General features: G+C 43.7%; 1 protein-coding gene across 1 annotated transcript in view; it reads left to right on the top strand.

The window, feature by feature from the left end:
* The window catches only part of LOC137423621 (mitogen-activated protein kinase kinase kinase 15), a 67,338-nt gene that overhangs the window by 47,413 nt on the left and 2,173 nt on the right, over positions 1-17,752 (top strand). Inside the window, exons 18-27 of the mRNA XM_068110973.2 lie at positions 609-766; positions 1,192-1,375; positions 8,392-8,542; positions 8,717-8,891; positions 9,667-9,852; positions 10,057-10,162; positions 10,362-10,533; positions 10,710-10,822; positions 10,998-11,110; positions 16,040-16,116. Coding sequence (XP_067967074.2) covers positions 609-766; positions 1,192-1,375; positions 8,392-8,542; positions 8,717-8,891; positions 9,667-9,852; positions 10,057-10,162; positions 10,362-10,533; positions 10,710-10,822; positions 10,998-11,110; positions 16,040-16,116 — 1,435 coding nt within the window. The remainder of the gene's footprint in view (positions 1-608; positions 767-1,191; positions 1,376-8,391; positions 8,543-8,716; positions 8,892-9,666; positions 9,853-10,056; positions 10,163-10,361; positions 10,534-10,709; positions 10,823-10,997; positions 11,111-16,039; positions 16,117-17,752) is intronic.

Genomic DNA, 17,752 nt, shown 5'->3' on the forward strand with positions numbered 1-17,752 from the left:
CTATGTCAACCACCTCTCTATGTCCCCAACCCTCTCGGTCTCCCCACCCCTCTTTCTCTTTCCCCCGCACGCTTTCCCCTCCTCCCTCCACCCCCCCCCCCCCCTCCATTCCCCACTCTCGGTCTCCCCACTCCCTCTTTCCCCTGCACCCTTTCCCCTCCTCCCTCCACCCCCCCCTCCCCCCTCCATTCCCCACTCATCCTCTCCCCACCTCCTCTTTCACCCCTCCCCACTTCATATTCCCATCATGAAGCAACACCGGGTACCTTTGCTAGTAAGTATATCTTATGATCCAAAGATGAACTGATCTGATTTCAGATCTGATGATATAATAATGTTGGCAGAGGCATATTAGTCAACGTTGTTGCGTCAGAGTGTCATTCTAGTTAAAGTCTTTGATATGAGTCAGTTATGGTAAGAATAGAATTCCCAACCCACTGAACCCAGAGCAGACACTTAATTTGGCTCACTAGGTTTATGGCATAATCATGTGCTGTGCCCCTTGGGAATGATAGGAGAACATATCTTTGATCCACTGCCAAACAGATCTTTGATTGTCTGTGAGCATTCATGTAATAATGAATGTAATATACATGCATGTATTCCAGGAACACTACAGTACATGGCACCAGAAATCATCGATCGGGGTCAGCGAGGATATGGAAAGCCGGCGGATATTTGGTCTCTTGGGTGCACTGTCATAGAGATGGCATCCGGTCGGCCACCTTTCCACGAGCTGGGCGAGCCACATGTTGCAATGTTTAAGGTGAACTATTCTGTTTTGTAATTGAGAATGAAGCACAATTCATCAATTAAATCGAAATTAACAATGGTGCAATCATATTTTCATTAAACCATATAAGATCGGAGAGAATGAAGATCTAACACAATTCAAGGGCATGCTACAAGCATAATTATTCTCTACAGCAGAAGAGAAGCTATTTTGGAGACTGAGGCCATCAGTGAAGTAGAAGGTTGTCCAAATGTGATTATGTTAAGAATGTAAACCATGAGGACTGTTTACAGGATAACTGATTAATATCTCTTGTGAGACAATCTCTTGTCAGTTAATGGTATCAAACCATAGAGCCTGGATATCCATCCAAGCCAATGAACATTGTAATCAGTTTTGACTGCCTTAATAACTCCATACTCTTGTCCCCATTTGAACCCTCACAACCTTCTACCAAGGTGGGCATGTTTAAGATCCACCCAGAGATTCCAGAGACCCTTTCACCAGAAGCTCGTTCGTTTATGCTCCTGTGTTTTGAGCCAGAGCCAGAACGCAGAGCACATGCGGTGGAGCTTCTGCAACAACCGTTCCTGAGAGGTGCAGGATGGGGAGCTAGGCGCAGAGGGCAGAAAACTGGACCAGGTAGGAGAAAATTATATGTGCAGATTGAAGTGGTCCATTAAGGTGTTAGAAGTTAACTTTGTTGAGTTTTATTTTAGGGTTTCTAGTGTGAATATGGAAGGATTAATCCTACTGGTGTCCCTACATCTTACACCTCATGTACCCACTGCCCGATGGACTTTTGTCTCTTTATGACCAGAAAATGTAGAAAAGTTCTAATTAGCCTCGGAACTAAATTGGCAACGGGCCCAGATGGAATCATTGCCCATCTTCTCAAATCTCGCTCTGCTGCTCTGCTCTTGCTTCTCACTCTGAGCTCAACGGCCTGTAATTATTCTTTGGCCACCTCATTTGAGCCTGGAAGTCAACAAACTTTCACAAGAAGGATGTGAAAAAAATAATTTCAACGACAGACCAGATAGCTTCCTTCCAAATAAAAGCAAAGTCATGGAATCCATCATCGCTGCTGATGTCATCTTTCTTCATTTCAAACAGTCTGATCTCTGACAATCAGGACTGATTTGGGTGCTGTCACTCAACTATGGGTATGGTATTTCTTCTCTCTTAGCAATGGTCAGAGATCCCAAATCCCAAATGAGATCAGGATCGACCCCTGGACATATATTCGTCATTATATATATAATATATATTCGTCATTATATATATCCAATACAGTTTATGTATGTTTATGGATACATAAACTTCAGACAAAAATCCCTCATGGCATAAATTTTGATGTTCAAATAATGTTCCTACATCAACCCAATCAAATCATTAACCGTAACCCATTCAATCATTCATTCATTCATACATTCACCCATTCATTCATTCTACCTTTATATGTCATTTATATAAATATATAAATGTATTATATAAATATAAATGGTATATGAATATATGCTTGTGTGTTTATGTATGTATGTATCTCTATATTTGTATATGCACGTGCACCGGAACTGTAACACAAACGGTAACTGTAAGCTGCGCTTCACTCTCGTTGAACTTGGGGACGGTGAGTGAGCTTTGGCATGGCTCTTCCTTTTGTATGCATTTTCTACACATATCACACATCTTACACACATCTCACTATACATACTTGACTGATATAATGCCTGTTGTTTTTGTAGACTAAGAATAAGACCTTTGTTGGTCGAAAGCTTGTCAAATTAAAGATCGACGTCCTGAAAGCTACGTCCGCGTCTGATTTAACCTCCCGATTATTTATTTAATGCAAATGAGACGCCCTGCTCGTACTGTGGAGTTTCTACTATTTCTCAGATATACAGTGGAACCTTGACTTACGAGTTTAATTCGTTCTGTGACCGAGCTCGTAACTCAATTTGCTCGTTTCTCAAATTAAATTTCCCCATTAAAATGCATTGAAATGCTATTAATCCGTTCCAGCCCGCCAAAAACCACACCAATTTTTTTTTAAATATACAGTATATATAAAAATATCTCGCGCTTTATATTTCACCTGTATGCAGCATACAAGTTGGCAGGATGGCCTGGACTGGAGGTACGCACACTTGACTCTAAACTGTCCAGCCTGGGTTTGAATCCCGACCCAGCTATAACCTGTCATGTCGGTGTTTCACAGGCAGGGTGATTCATCAATGTGTGTACCGCTAAACTGGGCGCCCCGTTTGCGTCCCATTAGTTGTTGGATGTTAAGGATCTCACCGTGTTTTCCACAAAGAGAAGGCGAGCTATCGCCGGCACTCTGAACAAGTTGTGGCCTGGCATGCTCTTCTCCTCTGCCATTATATACGTCCTCCTCGGCATGTTTTTCCAGAAGAGCCCTGTCTCGTCACAGTTGAAGATTTGCTGGGGGATGTATCGTTCGGCTTCTATCAGTTCGGCAAAAGTTATAATAAAATCTTCAGCTGCCTTCACATCCGAGCTTGCTGCCTCACCAAGTCGACAACACGCACACCTCGCTCATGTTTTTCGACGATTGCGTGTTTTATATCCAAGCACATCATCCTCTTCTTCTTCTCAGTACTGCCCTTGGCACTCAATTTCTTAGGACCCATGGTTAAAACTAAGAAATTTTCCAAAATAACCAAAATGCGAAAACAAAACAGCAGCGCTATACGGCAGATATGCTTGCACGGCAAGATAACCACGTGACCGGAACCCACCTGGTGCGGGTGGCGTAAGCTCCAAAATAACCAACATGCGAAAACAAAACAGCAGCGCTATACGGCAGATATGCTTGCACGGCAAGATAACCACGTGACCGGAACCCACCTGGTGCGGGTGGCGAAAGCTCCAAAATAACCAACATGCGAAAACAAAACAGCAGCGCTATACGGCAGATATGCTTGCACGGCAAGATAACCACGTGACCGGAACCCACCTGGTGCGGGTGGCGTAAGCTCCAAAATAACCAACATGCGAAAACAAAACAGCAGCGCTATACGGCAGATATGCTTGCACGGCAAGATAACCACGTGACCGGAACCCACCTGGTGCGGGTGGCGAAAGCTCCAAAATAACCAACATGCGAAAACAAAACAGCAGCGCTATACGGCAGATATGCTTGCACGGCAAGATAACCACGTGACCGGAACCCACCTGGTGCGGGTGGCGAAAGCTCCAAAATAACCAACATGCGAAAACAAAACAGCAGCGCTATACGGCAGATATGCTTGCACGGCAAGATAACCACGTGACCGGAACCCACCTGGTGTGGGTGGCGTAAGCTCCAAAATAACCAACATGCGAAAACAAAACAGCAGCGCTATACGGCAGATATGCTTGCACGGCAAGATAACCACGTGACCGGAACCCACCTGGTGGCGGGTGGCGAAAGCTCGTAACTCAGATCTCGGCTCGCATCTCAAAGCAATAAACCGCCCGAGCGACGGCTCGTATCTCGGAAAACTCGTAAGTTGGTGCACTCGTAAGTCAAGGTTCCACTGTATATATATATATATATATATATATATATATATATATATATATATATATATATATATATATATATATATATATATATATATATATATATATATATACATGACATGACCAAAAGTATGCGGACACCCCTTCTAATTAGTGGATTTGGCTGTTTCAGCAACACCCATTGCTGACAGGTATATACTCATACAATCAAGCACACAGCCATGCAATCTCCATAGACAAACATTGACAGGAGAATGGGCTGTACTGAAGAGCTCAGCCACTTTCAACGTGGCACCGTCATAGGATGCCACCTTTCCAACAAGTCAGTTCGTCAAATTTTTGCCCTGCTAGAGCTGCCCTGGTCAACTGTAAGTGCTGTTATTGTGAAGTGGGAACATCTAGGAGCAACAACAGCTCAGCGACGAAGTGGTAGGCCACACAAGCTCACAAAATGGGACCGCCGAGTGCTGAAGCGTGTAAAAATCGTCTGAACTCGGTTGCAACACTCACTACCGAGTTCTAAACTGCCTCTGGAAGCAACGTTGGCACAGCAACTGTTCGTCGGGAGCTTTATGAAATGGGTTTCCATGGCCGAGCAGCCGCACACAAGCCTAAGATTGCAAGCGCAATGCCAAGCATCATCGGCTGGAGTGGTATAAAGCTCACTGCCATTGGACTCTGGAGCAGTGGAAACGCATTCTCTGGAATGATGAATCACGCTTCACCATCTGGCAGTCCGACGGATGAATATGGGTTTGGCGGATGCCAGGAGAACACTACCTGCCCGAATGCATAGTGCCAACTGTAAAGTTTGGTGGAGAAGGAATAATGGTCTGGAGCTGTTTTTCATGGTCTGGGCTAGGCCCCTTAGTTCCAGTGAAGGGAAATCTTAATGCTACAGCATACAATGACATTCTAGACGATTGTGTACTTTCAACCTTGTGGCAACAGTTTTGGGAAGGCTCTTTCCTGTTTCAGGATGACAATACCCCTGTGCACAAAGCGTAGTCCATACAGAAATGGTTTGTCAAGACTGGTGTGGAATAACTTGACTGGCCTGCACAGAGCCCTGACCTCAACCCCATTGAACACCTTTGGGATGAATTGTAATGCCGACTGCGAGCCAGGCCTAATCGCCCAATATCGGTGCCTGACCTCACCAATGCTCTTGTGGCTGAATGGAAGCAAATCCCCCGCAGCAATGTTCCAGCATCTAGTGGAAAGCCTTCCCAGAAGAGTGGAGGCTGTTATAGCAGCAAAGGTGGTACCAACTCCATATTAATGTCCATGATTTTGGAATGAGATGTTCAACGAGCACATACGGGTGTGATGTTCGGGTGTCCACCTACTTTTGGCCATGTAGTGTATATATATTGTTACGTGTGTGGGGGTAGCTAACGGAATACCTTAGTCCATACAGAATTGTGTAGGTTTAGAATGCTCCGATTACACGAAGAAGAAGAAGAAGAAGCCCACCTTCATGTAACTAAGTAGGGAATCCGTTCGGCCGAATGTCTGTGTAAGCGTTTGTGTGTCTCTATCCAACGGGTGGAGCTATGCTAATTAGGTAGGGCTTAAGAATAATCCCCAGTGTGTAATTGCCCTTGTGATTTTTCCCTTTGTTCTTATAACACTCACTCGACCAGCCATGCAATCGGCACATAATTGCAACCACTATAATCACCGACAGTACCCAGACATTACGACCCCGCCCAGCCAAACGTTCTCGATGGGCGTCAAGAATGGCCATGAGGTCACGCCCCAATTGAGGATTGGTTGAGGAGCGATGGGGTGATTGAATCGCGTGTGGTGATTGGAGCGAACGTGACGTCAGAGGGGACCTTCGAGAACGGAGGAAGAAAACGCGAACGTCCTGCCATTTTCTCTCTCTCTCTGGTGCTTGCTGTGTGGCGGACGGTCACCTATTGCTCTCTCTCTCTCGGGCAGTTGCATTTTCCTGGCTCGTGTGCGCTCGAGTGCGCTTGTGAAAAAGGGACTGAGCGGGAGCGGTTCGGGATGGTCGGTGTCGCGGGGGGAGCTTTGCAGAGCTTTGTGGAGCGTGGAACCACCGGAGGTGGAGGAGGATGAGTTTCCACCACTTCACAGCTCAGGGTGCCGTGTGTTGATTCGCACCATCTTGTGCGCTCCCTCACGTAGACTCGAGTACCATCCGCGCTTGTCCGCATTGGAGCAGGCCGAGTATCGGCCAACTCACCACACCATTCTCTTTTATTTTATTTCTCCATGTATCTGTATATGAGTCCGTTGGAGGGTCCCTCATTGAGGAATTTTAGTTTACCGTGCATTCATTTTTATTGCCTGCATTATTTTCATTAAACCCATTATTTATTGTGTTTCTTCGTCGTGCCTGTCTCATACGTTTATTTGTTCGTGGGTTCGGATAAACTCCTGTCACGTCCGTCCGTGCAGGTAAGAACCTCGGTATCCCTCCCCCGCGCGTGCCAAAAAGATACCACCGCTATACACCATGATGCCTTCAACACCATGCCGTCCTGATGAGGGCTTATTTGCCCTCTTATGAAGGCGCCTTTTTATAATAAAAAAAAGTTTAAAAATCAAACATTTAAACAGCTTTGGACGTGCATCTTGACACCACGGCCAAGGCACACCATCTATCAAGACTGTCCCATAAGCTAACACATGCAACTCAGCCCAAAGGCTGAAGCACAGGGTCAATCAAACACATACATCCTGACCCTGAAGGGCCAGAATGCATGGTCATACAATTGGACCCCTCCTCCATAAGAGTGAGTCCCCATGACTTCAACACAGTTCCAGCCCTCTTTTGAAAGAGCCTTTTTTATAAATAAAAAAGAAGTAAAAATCAAACATTTAAACAGCTTTGGACGTGCACCTTGACCCCACGGCCAAGGCACACCGTCCATCAAGACTGTCCCATTGGCATACACATGCACCTCAGCCCAAAGGCTGAAGCACATGGTCAATCAAAACACATGTTTCCTGAGCGCGAAGGGCCACAATGCATGGTCATACAATTGGACCCCTCCTCCATAGGAGTGAGTCCCCATGATTTCAACACCATGCCGTTCTCATCAGAATGGCATACTGCAAAAAAAATCTAACCAATGAGGACCAAACTCGTCTATCAAGTGAATCAAGTCACCTCCTAGCTTTAATGGTGAGCACCAGCCACGGATTATGTCTCACACTGTAAAAACCGCATAACCCGCAAGGAACCAAGAGCCTGTCTGCCATCCAGACCATCGTTTCCTCTAGTGCAAACCAAAACTAAGGGGTGCGGTGCGATCGGCGGAGATCGTGGCAGCGTGCGTCACATTGTTATGTCGTTGATAATTATTATCTCCTATGGAGGAGGGGTCAAATTGTCTGACCATGCATGCTGGCCCTTCGGGGTCAGGACGCATGTGTTTTGATTGACCATGTGCTTCAGCCTTTGGGCTGAGGTGCATGTGTATGCTAATGGGACAGTCTTGATGAATGGTGTGCCTTGGCCGTGGGGTCAAGGTGCACGTCCAAAGCTGTTTGGATGTTTGATTTTTTACCTTTTTTATTATAAAAATGCTGCCTTCAAAAGAGGGCAAATAAGCTCGAAATCTGGATTGGCGGCTCTGCTTGATGTTTAGCCAATAGGGACCAAATAATGAAATCTCTGTTGACAGAGTAGCCGGGCTGAGGCCTCCGAGACGGAGGTGACGCTTTGGTCTAGGACTTTGGTCCACAGGAGATCGGGACAGCACTCAATACGCTGTTGTGTCGTTGATTATTATCTCCGCCGATCGCACCGCACCCCCTGGTTTTGGTTTGAACTGGCGGGAACGATGGTCTGGGTGGCAGACAGTCTGTTGGTTCCTTGCGGATTATGTGGTTTTTACCGTGTGAGACATAATCCGTGGCTGGTGCTCACCATTAAAGCTTGGAGGAGCCTTGATTCATATATATATATATATATATATATATATATATACATATATATACACACACATACACACACACACACTTCTGCCCAGCTTTGCTCAAAAATCCAAAGTCTTGTTAATTCCACAACTGTATTGCATTTTCTCCCATATTTCCAATCATTTATTTCATTAATATTTTCTGCTGGGCCCTGTCCCCGATTCCCCAAGATTATGGTCGGAGTGTGTCTGTCCCAATTCACATCGATACGAGCAGTACAGGCAGCGAGCACGGCTCATCGTCCTCTGAGTCGGACACCCCAGTTCTTCGGAGGCCTCGAACTGCTCAGCCAATCATAGCGCAACCAAAGATCTTTCTGGGGTGAGAAGTTGCAATGATGCAAATAATGGTGGTTGTCCATAATCAATCTTGGAATATTTCCCAAAATGGCTTCCATCTTATTTTCCTATCATTACTAGCATTATTATTTTGCATCACGATCATATAAATCTACAACATTTATACTTTCTAAAAAAAAAAGTGTTGTGTTTGCAGCCTACCAGAAGAGGCATGGCAGAGCGAGGAGCACAGTGCGCCTCCATCACCGGATGAAGCAGAACCGAGCCTGTTCCTTCTACGCAAGGACAGCGAGAGGCGAGCCACGCTGCATCGCATCCTTGCCTCAGAAGAACAACATCTAGCTGGCCATTTGCATCAGTACCTGTCTAAGGTCTTTTTGACTTCTTTAACCATTCATTTACATTTCCGTTTGTATAATTGCTGCAAATCATCTTAACCTGTAATTACATAACGTATGTGGGGTAGATACAGTAGTCCCACAGCGAGAGGTATATAAGCTAAGCTAATGAGTGAACGTGGTTATTACCCCTGCCACTGAAGATGGATGGAGGTTATGGTGTCACTCCTCTTTGTCTATGAGCAGGATATCTCAAAAAGTTACAGAAGGATTCAAACGACATTTGGTTGACAGGTTGTGTGTGTGTGACAAGGACAAATAGATTTTTGATTTTGGTGAAGATCTGGATCTGGATCCTCAAATTTTTAAGTGATTCCTCACCATTGAGAAATAGGACCAAAAACGATATATAGCACGATGTGTGAAAACGTTTAAGGATTTGGATGAAACTTGGTGGACAGGTTGTGTGAGTGGAAAGGACAAATTGATGCGATTTTAGTGAAAATCTGGATGTAATAAGTTTTTAAGTGATTCTTCACTATTGAGAGATAGGGCTAAAAATAATATATAGCACGATGTCTCAAAAAGTTGTGGATGGGTTATGACAACTTGGTGGATGAGTTTGGTAAGTGATAAGAACAAGCCAATTAGATTTTGGTTAACACCCAGATCCATATCCGGCCGATCACTGTTCAGCCTGGTGGTGGTATGCGCGCTCGACCAAGTGCCGTTCTAGCTTTTTATTGTGCTGATGGTCGTGAGAATGATTATACATCGTTGTGTGAGAGTAATATTTGTACATTTATAGAATGGTGAGCCTGCACCTATTTCTGAGAAGCAACTACTGGATTTGCTGTCAGGCTTGAGAGAGTTCATTAGACAGCCAGATACAACATGTCTCGCCACCTCTATGTATGCTTTTCGACTTCAACTTCAACACCAGCCAGACATCATGACTCATATGCATACACTCCTGAAGAACTTCCAGGATGTGGTGAGTAAGGTGTTTGGAAAGTGTGCAGAGTCACATGAGGTTCTGGTGTTGTTATGAAGTTCTAGGGTTCCTGGTAGTCATGCTGGTCTTGTTATTGGCATGATTACCTGTGTGATGTTTTTCGGTCCTGGTATCCAATAACTTTTTTGTATCTTCTCAAGTTGTGTTCCTTTTCCCACTACCCTTTGCTTTCATGTGGTGCAGGTTAGCAAAGTTTTGCGAGACCACAACATCAAGCCTCATTGGGTGTTTGCCCTGGATAATTTGGTTCACACAGCCGTACAAACAGCTGCCAGCACCCTTATTCCAGGTAAGGCCTACTTAACCGGAAATTGTTTTTAAACCCGTTTCTGCATCTCTATATGTGCACTCTTCCTAACCTTTCTACCTATCCAGCAGAATAAAATATGGTGATAATATATTTGATTTTCATGGAAATTTTAAAATAATTAATGTGTCATGCAGACAAAGTGCAGTTAATAAATATTCCCGATTTGCTCTGATCACAGATCTGGAACAGGAGGCTAGTAGTTTCCAGGTGGAAGAGGCAAATGGTAACCATGGTGATGAGGGTCATGTGACCTCAGGTGTTAGCACTCTGAGTTCTGCAGGGTCAGTACAGCACACACAAATCAACATGCTGAAAGAAAAGCTCGAACAACTACAGATCCAGAATGGCAGGTGAGATGATGATTGGGAATGTGGAGAATCTGAGATTTTCTGAATGATGAAGATCTGGTTTTGTCTGTTACCTGTTTAATTATCACTCCCTGACAAACCCCGCTCCTTTTTATACTTTCCAATGGCAAAACTCTGTCTCCTTCACGCCCTGTGTTGGTCTTTTCTGGATACTGAAGATTGCTTGAAAGACTGATTGAAAAGGAGAAAGAGTACCACGAGTTGCTTCAGCGCTCCATTGAGCATCGCACGGATGACATACGTTTGTTAAATCTTCACAGCCAGCAACTCGGTATGCCATGGGTTTATTATTGGGTAGTTGGTATTTCAGACCTTTGGTAATAGCAGAAGGTGGAGTTTAAAATGAGCCAGAGGTCGATATACTTTTGCTTCAAATCTGAGAACTTGTGCTTCCAACTTCTCTCTATGTTGATTATACTCTTCTTCCATTTTCTTTGTACATGCAGACATCACAAAGCTATTTGAGAGGCTTAGTGAAACACAGAGAGAGTGCAACTCCAACCCAGAACTTGAGATCTGGCTGAAAGAGCATGGTGCTGATGTCCACAGCATGGAGAAGGTGTCAACACATCTACTCACTTGTTATCCTCGTCTTACCTTCTTGTCTTACTTTTATAGTTTATTCTCCTTGGTATGCATCCTCTTATTCCTACTTTATAATGCAATAAATTCGTACAAATAAAAGGTGATTATAAACTTCGGAAACATTATTAATATTTAAACAGCCGGACATTTCTATCCTGAGCTTGACCTCAGGTTTATTTTCCTTTTGATCTCTCTAAAAAGCTTACAACCCTTGAGAAAGGTGTTCAAGCCAGCATTTCCTGCCTCAATGGCATCGGCCTTGTTATCCTAGTCTTACCATAATGGCATCAGCCTTGTTATCCCAACCCTAAAAATGCAAGGTGGGCTGACAGGATGATCCAGCGGTCACCACACACTCGCTTCTAAGCTGTCTAGCTTGGGTTTGAATTCCGATCCAGCTATAAACTGTCGTCCCGGAGTTTTACAGACAGGATGATTCATCAATCTGTGTACCGTCCGTCGGATGAGTGTTAAACTGACATCCCCTTTGCTGACATTAGTTAGTGGATGTTAAAGATGCCATGGTGTCCTTTGCGAAGAGTAGGCAAGCTATCGCCGGCACCATGGCCAAGTTCCAAAATTCCTGCCCTAACCAGCAGCAAGGGGCATTTTATCAGTGGTTAGCAGTTTTACCCTCCGTCAATGATGCTACCCTTCAGTCCTGTGCTGCATATGAACGAAGTATAATTCAAGGATTATAATCATGCTTTTCTACTGGTTGACTCCAAATTGCACAAAAGAGGGTACCTTTAGCAACTGCCTGATTTGCATAACTCAACATATCATTAATGCAACATTGGATTGATCAGTAGATGGAAGGACAACCAAACAGGATACATTCTCAACCAAACCTAGTTATACACTCCGAAGATAAAATACTGTATTCTAAAAAAAAGCAACACTTCGGATGCTTTTAGAGGACATCAGGAGTGAGGGACGAGCAGAAAAGAACAGTTCATAAAGGATTAAGAAGGGCATGCGGTAAGGGAAGAGTATTGATTTTGGAGAATTTTAATTTGCTGGGGATAGTTTGGGTCTATGAACAGGAAAAGTGCAAAGTGGGTGAGGTCCAGGATTGCTTGATCTAATCCAGGATTGCTTTTTAATCTAGTCTGTAGGTAAGCTCACAGAGGAGAATGCAGTGTTAGACCTCTTTTTCAGTCATGATTCCAATATGGTAGAGGAAGTGGAGGTAGGAGAGCATTTAAGGACATTTGACCACAAACACAGTGTGTCCAAATGTTGTGTTAATATTTAGAGCTCAGGACAGTAGAGTAATGCTATTATATTTCAGGGAAGCAAACTTTCATGGTGAGAGGACAGAGATAGGAGCTCTCGATTGGGAACAATCAGTAGGGTAATCAACATCAGCTAAATGGGTAACTTTCATTGAGCAAATGTGCAATGTACACAGTAAGTAAATTTCAGTGAGGTGTAAATCTAGAGACAGAAAGAGACCTGGGTGGTTGAACAAGGAGATAAAAAGTATTATTTAGAATAAGCAGAAGGTATATCTGAAGTATAAAATAGCGGGACTAGAATCACTCGTATCAGCATAAGAATAAACAGAGGCCAGTTAGAAAAATAATAAGGCAAGCCAAAAGAAGAATATGAGAAGGCCAAGAATATTAAGCATAATAGCAAGGCATTCTTTAAGTATACTAGCAACGGTACACGCCCTATGGGCGGGGCTTCAATTGGGAAGCCCAAATGAAAAGGCAAAATATCAGAAATTGATGGCTTTTTTATTTTAAACGATTCATATAAACATCAGTTGAATCATATCACATGCAAATCATCAAAATCTAAACAGTACATGGCGCCCATTTTGAAAAAAGATTGAATTCTGCAAAATGGAAGCGGCCGCTACACGTCTTTCTCAGTCGCGCATTTATGTGTGAAGAATGCACGCCGAATCTAACACGGAAGCGGCCGCTACACCTGTTTCTCGGTCGCTTTGCACACGCTGCCGTGTTACTTCGGAGCCGCACGTTTATATAGGAAGAGTTCGTCAGGAGTCGATCTACTCTCTCTCCTGGTACGTAGAATTTCAACAAAAGCCACATCACTGTTCATATCGGTAAATATTATTCCATCGTGTTTGGGAAAATTGGAAAACTTGGAAAAATTAGAAAAACAATATAGCCTGTTTTACTCCAGGGGGTTCTAGGATTACCCACCCAAAATATCGTTGCGATCGGTTCAGCCGTTTTTGCGGTACCTTCGAACGGACAGACAGACGGACATTTGGTGAATTATAGTAAGATAAGAGGTTAAATAACTGGATCGTACAAGTGTGGGCCTTGAGGAATAGCACATGGGGAGTGGTTAGTGCAGAAAGTGAGATAGCAGGCTTATTAAATGGGTGTTTTGCTTCAACATTTTAAACAAGAACAGTTGGGAGAATTTCCAATCGCTGAGAGTATCTATCAAGAAGGTAAGGAAGGGCTTTAAGAGGTGGGAGAAGAGGAAGTTAAGAAGCAGCATGGAAAGATGAGTGTAGATAAAGCTCTGGGGCCAGATAATTTATCCATGAGTATTGAATAGGTGGCTGAGTAGATAAGCGAGATGTTAACGGATATTTTTAGTAGCTCGTTGGAGTCAGGACAGGTACCGGAGGATTGGAGAGTAGCAAATGTAACACCGTTATTGAAAAAAGTATCCAGAAAATAATTTGGGAGCAATAGACCTGTTGGTTTAACTTCAGTTGTGGGGGATATTTTGGAGATGTTAATTATGGATCTCATGGGGAACCATTTAAATAAATATAAGCTAATTAAAGGTATTCAGCATGGATTTACCAAAGGGAGATCATGTTTAACAAATTTATAGTTCTCTGACGCAGTTTCTGACTGGGTGGATACGGGAAATGCAGTGGATGTAGTATTTCTAGACTTTGATAAGGTACCACATAGATAGAAGGTTGTTAGCCAAGGTTAGGGCTTGTTGAGTGGCTGGTCATGTAGCTAACTGGATTAGTGATTGCGAATAAAGAATGGCTGTCATGAATGGGAGAATGTCAGGTTGGGATGTTTAAGTAGTGGGGTACCTCAGTTATCAATACTCGGAGCTTTATTATTCGTAATTTCCATCAATGGTTTGGACAATGGGGTTAGGAGTCGGCTTTCCAAATTTGCAGGTGACAGCAAGCTTGGAGGTAAGGTGGACAGCAGAAATGGCCGGTGGTGATCAGATTCAGGAAAGTCGAAATACTTTCATGAATTGGGCAAAAGATTGGCAGATGTAATAGAAAGGTAGAATGATACAGAAACAGCAAGTAGGTTTAAATTTGAGTTGGCTATGTCCACTGCATGGAGATGTACATGTATATTGGTAGGAATGGTAGATAGCTGAGTTATGGATGGGTGATCGTATACCTGTCATGATCTTGATGTCTCTGAGGTTCTCGTCAATAGGTGAATGTGTTCCTTCAAAATTTTCACCTTTTGTTGCCTTACAGCCTGGAATCAGACTTTTTCTACCTTTGTTTACACATCGTAACCCACAACTTCCAAGTGAAAAACAATTTCTACAAATTTCAGAAAATTAATTAAAAATACAAAACGAGAATATCTTGGTTGGATAGGTTTATGCTTGGATACAACATGCATTTTAAGGCCATTTTCCCTGCAAGAGCGGGGGTTAGCCTTGCGGTCCCCATGACGATCTTCTCCATTTTGCCCTATTTTCTGCATCTCTCCTTGTTAACCCCCTTGCCCGCATGTCTTCTTCCACCGTCTTTAGCCAAGTCTTTCTCGGTCTTCCCCGTCCTCTACTTCCTTCTACATTCATTTCCATCACTCTTCTCAACCAGTCACTTTCATCCTTCCTCAACACATGACCAAACCATCTCAACCTGTTCCTCTTCACAGCATCAATCACAGGCTCTATTCCCATCATCTTTCGCAATTCATCATTTGTCTTCCTCTCTCTCAGCGACACTCCGCACATCCACCGAACCATTCGCATTTCCACCCTTTCCAGCCTTCGTTTCTGCTCTACATTCATGACCCATGACTCGCTCCCATAAATCATAACACCTCTCACACATGCAGCATACAGCTTTCCCTTCAGCTTCAACGACACTCCCCTCCTCATCAGCACGCCACTCAGTTCCCGAAACTTCTTCCATGCACATCTCACTCGAGCAACCGTTGCCGAGTCTGATCCACCTTCTCCATTCAGCATGTCTCCGAGATAGCAAAATGTTTTCACACCTTCCAGCTTCACGCCGTCTCCAAGATCCAACTCAACATTTCCTCCATCTGCAGCTCCCTCTGTGCACACCTTACATTTGAATGTAGCTGCCACACTGGTTAATGACCCTCTCAGACCACTACATTTTTGATGAACCCACTCAGCGCACATTGTACATTGAATGGAGTTCACTCCGACACCCTTCCTGCACACAGCACATGGCCACTTCCCAGTTCTTTCCACCTCACCACATGCTTTACCACTTGCCATCACCTTCGTCTTTCCTATATTCACCTTCAGACCTTTTGTCTCCATACTTTCCTTCCACTTGTTCATCTTTTCCTTCAGTCCATCCATACTTTCCGCAATCAACACCAGATCATCTGCATACAACAACTCCCACGGTAAACCCTCCTTTACGGTCTGAGCCAGCACCTCCATCACAGCTACAAATAGTAGTGGACTTAGTACCGACCCCTGATGCACTCCCACCTTCACCTCAAACTCACCACTGTTCCCGTCCTTCGTCCTTACAGCTGTGCGCGCTCTATTGTACATTTATGCTTGGATACGATTATGATTATGATTGGGTTCATGATTGGATAAGATAACCCATGTTTATGCTTATTATGCAGTCTCCTCAAACATCCCAAGACATCCAGCCTTCCCTCCATTCCAAAGAGATCGACTAATACTTCCTTTGCAGATCCTGGCAGAAGAATACACACTGCATGACTTCCTCTTCTTAGTCACGAGAACCGACTTGGAGGCCTTAAGACTTAGGTAAGACCTGTCATGCATTTTTTGGTAAAACATTTGTCTAACTCAGACCGAGTAATAATAAACAGAAATGATGTAATAAAAGAGCTGTTATCAACCTAAATGTCATCTCCAGCAGGGTGTTTTGAAATTGTGAATGCAATTATCACTACAGTGACACCTGAATAGTGTGGTGAAGTGGGTGTGCTTCCCATCTAAGTTGTCTGTCAACTTGTTGTTTGATTAACAAATGGAATCACATCCAATTAAATCTCCCTTACTTGCAATTAAATCTCCCTGGTGCATTGCCAACAGGAGGCAAATTTTCCAGTAGCTGTTCTGAAGTGACTTCCATACTCGGTATTATCCACTTTGTGCTTGCATGTGTGCATGTAGATTCTGTTGCATCTCATGTACAGTTGCCCATCAGGCAGCTACCGAGGTCAAACTACCTCCCTAATACAAATCAAGCATAAGGCTGAAAAGAGGTTTATGGCTCTTGGCTACCTATTTTTTTGGTGTGACTCGAATTATTTTGTGACCCCCAAAAAAACCAACAGTCACATGAAAAAGTAAGTACACTCCATGTAAAGTTTTGACTTTTTCAACATATTTCAACATACACCTATTTGATCTTCATTTCAACAATATTGACAGCTAAAGGTGATATAATATAACAAATATCATGAAACATTTACATTTTGTAGTCCATTGTATAATGTAAATAAACATAAATGCAAATTTCGCATGTGGAAAAATAAGTACACCCCTACATTTATCACTACTTCAAATACCTAAAATTAGAATCAGGTGCATCAGCTCAGGTGCAAATGATTAGAACATCGTTAGAGAGCATCTTGGAGGAACCTGTCTTATTTAAACCTCAGACATTTAGTTTGGTTTGCTCTTTGTTGTTGAAGTGTGCGACATCACCATGCCTAGATCAAAAGAGCTCTCTGAGGCCTTCAGAAAGAAGGTTGTAGATGCCTAAGAGTCTGGGAAGGGATTTAAAAATATCTCCAAACAATTTGAAATCAATCATTCGAATGTCCGGAAGATCATTTACAAGTGGAGAAGATTCCAAACAACTGCCAACTTGTTCAGGCCAGGCCGCCCCAGCAAGTTCAGCCCGAGAGCAGACCGCAAGATGCTGAAATAAGTCTCTAAGAACCCCAGAATGTCATCACGGGACCGACAGGTAGCTCTTGCCACTGTTGATGTCAAAGTGCACGAGTCTACCATTAGAAAGAGGCTGCACAAATTTGATCTACATGGGAGGTGTGCCAGGAGGAAACCTTTGCTGTCCAGAAAGCACATCAGGGCAAGACTAAAGTTTGCCAATGAACACCGAGACAAAGACCAGCACTTCTGGAACAATGTGCTCTGGACAGATGAGTCAAGGGTTTAGCTATTTGGCCACAGTACCAGTAGACATGTTTGGTGAAAACCAAAGACAGCATTTGACCACAATAACCTGATACCAACTGTAAAGCATGGTGGCGGAAATATTATGGTTTGGGGGCAGCTTTGCTGCATCAGGGCCTGGGCAGCTCATCATCATAGAATCCACTATGAATTCTTCATTGTACCAGAGGGTGCTTGAGGATAATGTGAGGCCATCTGTCGGAAAGTTGACGCTCAACCGAAGGTGGACCTTGCA

Source organism: Myxine glutinosa, chromosome 3, assembly GCF_964187855.1.
Source record: "Myxine glutinosa chromosome 3, kmMyxGlut1.1, whole genome shotgun sequence".
Classification (NCBI taxonomy): Eukaryota; Metazoa; Chordata; class Myxini; order Myxiniformes; family Myxinidae; genus Myxine; species Myxine glutinosa.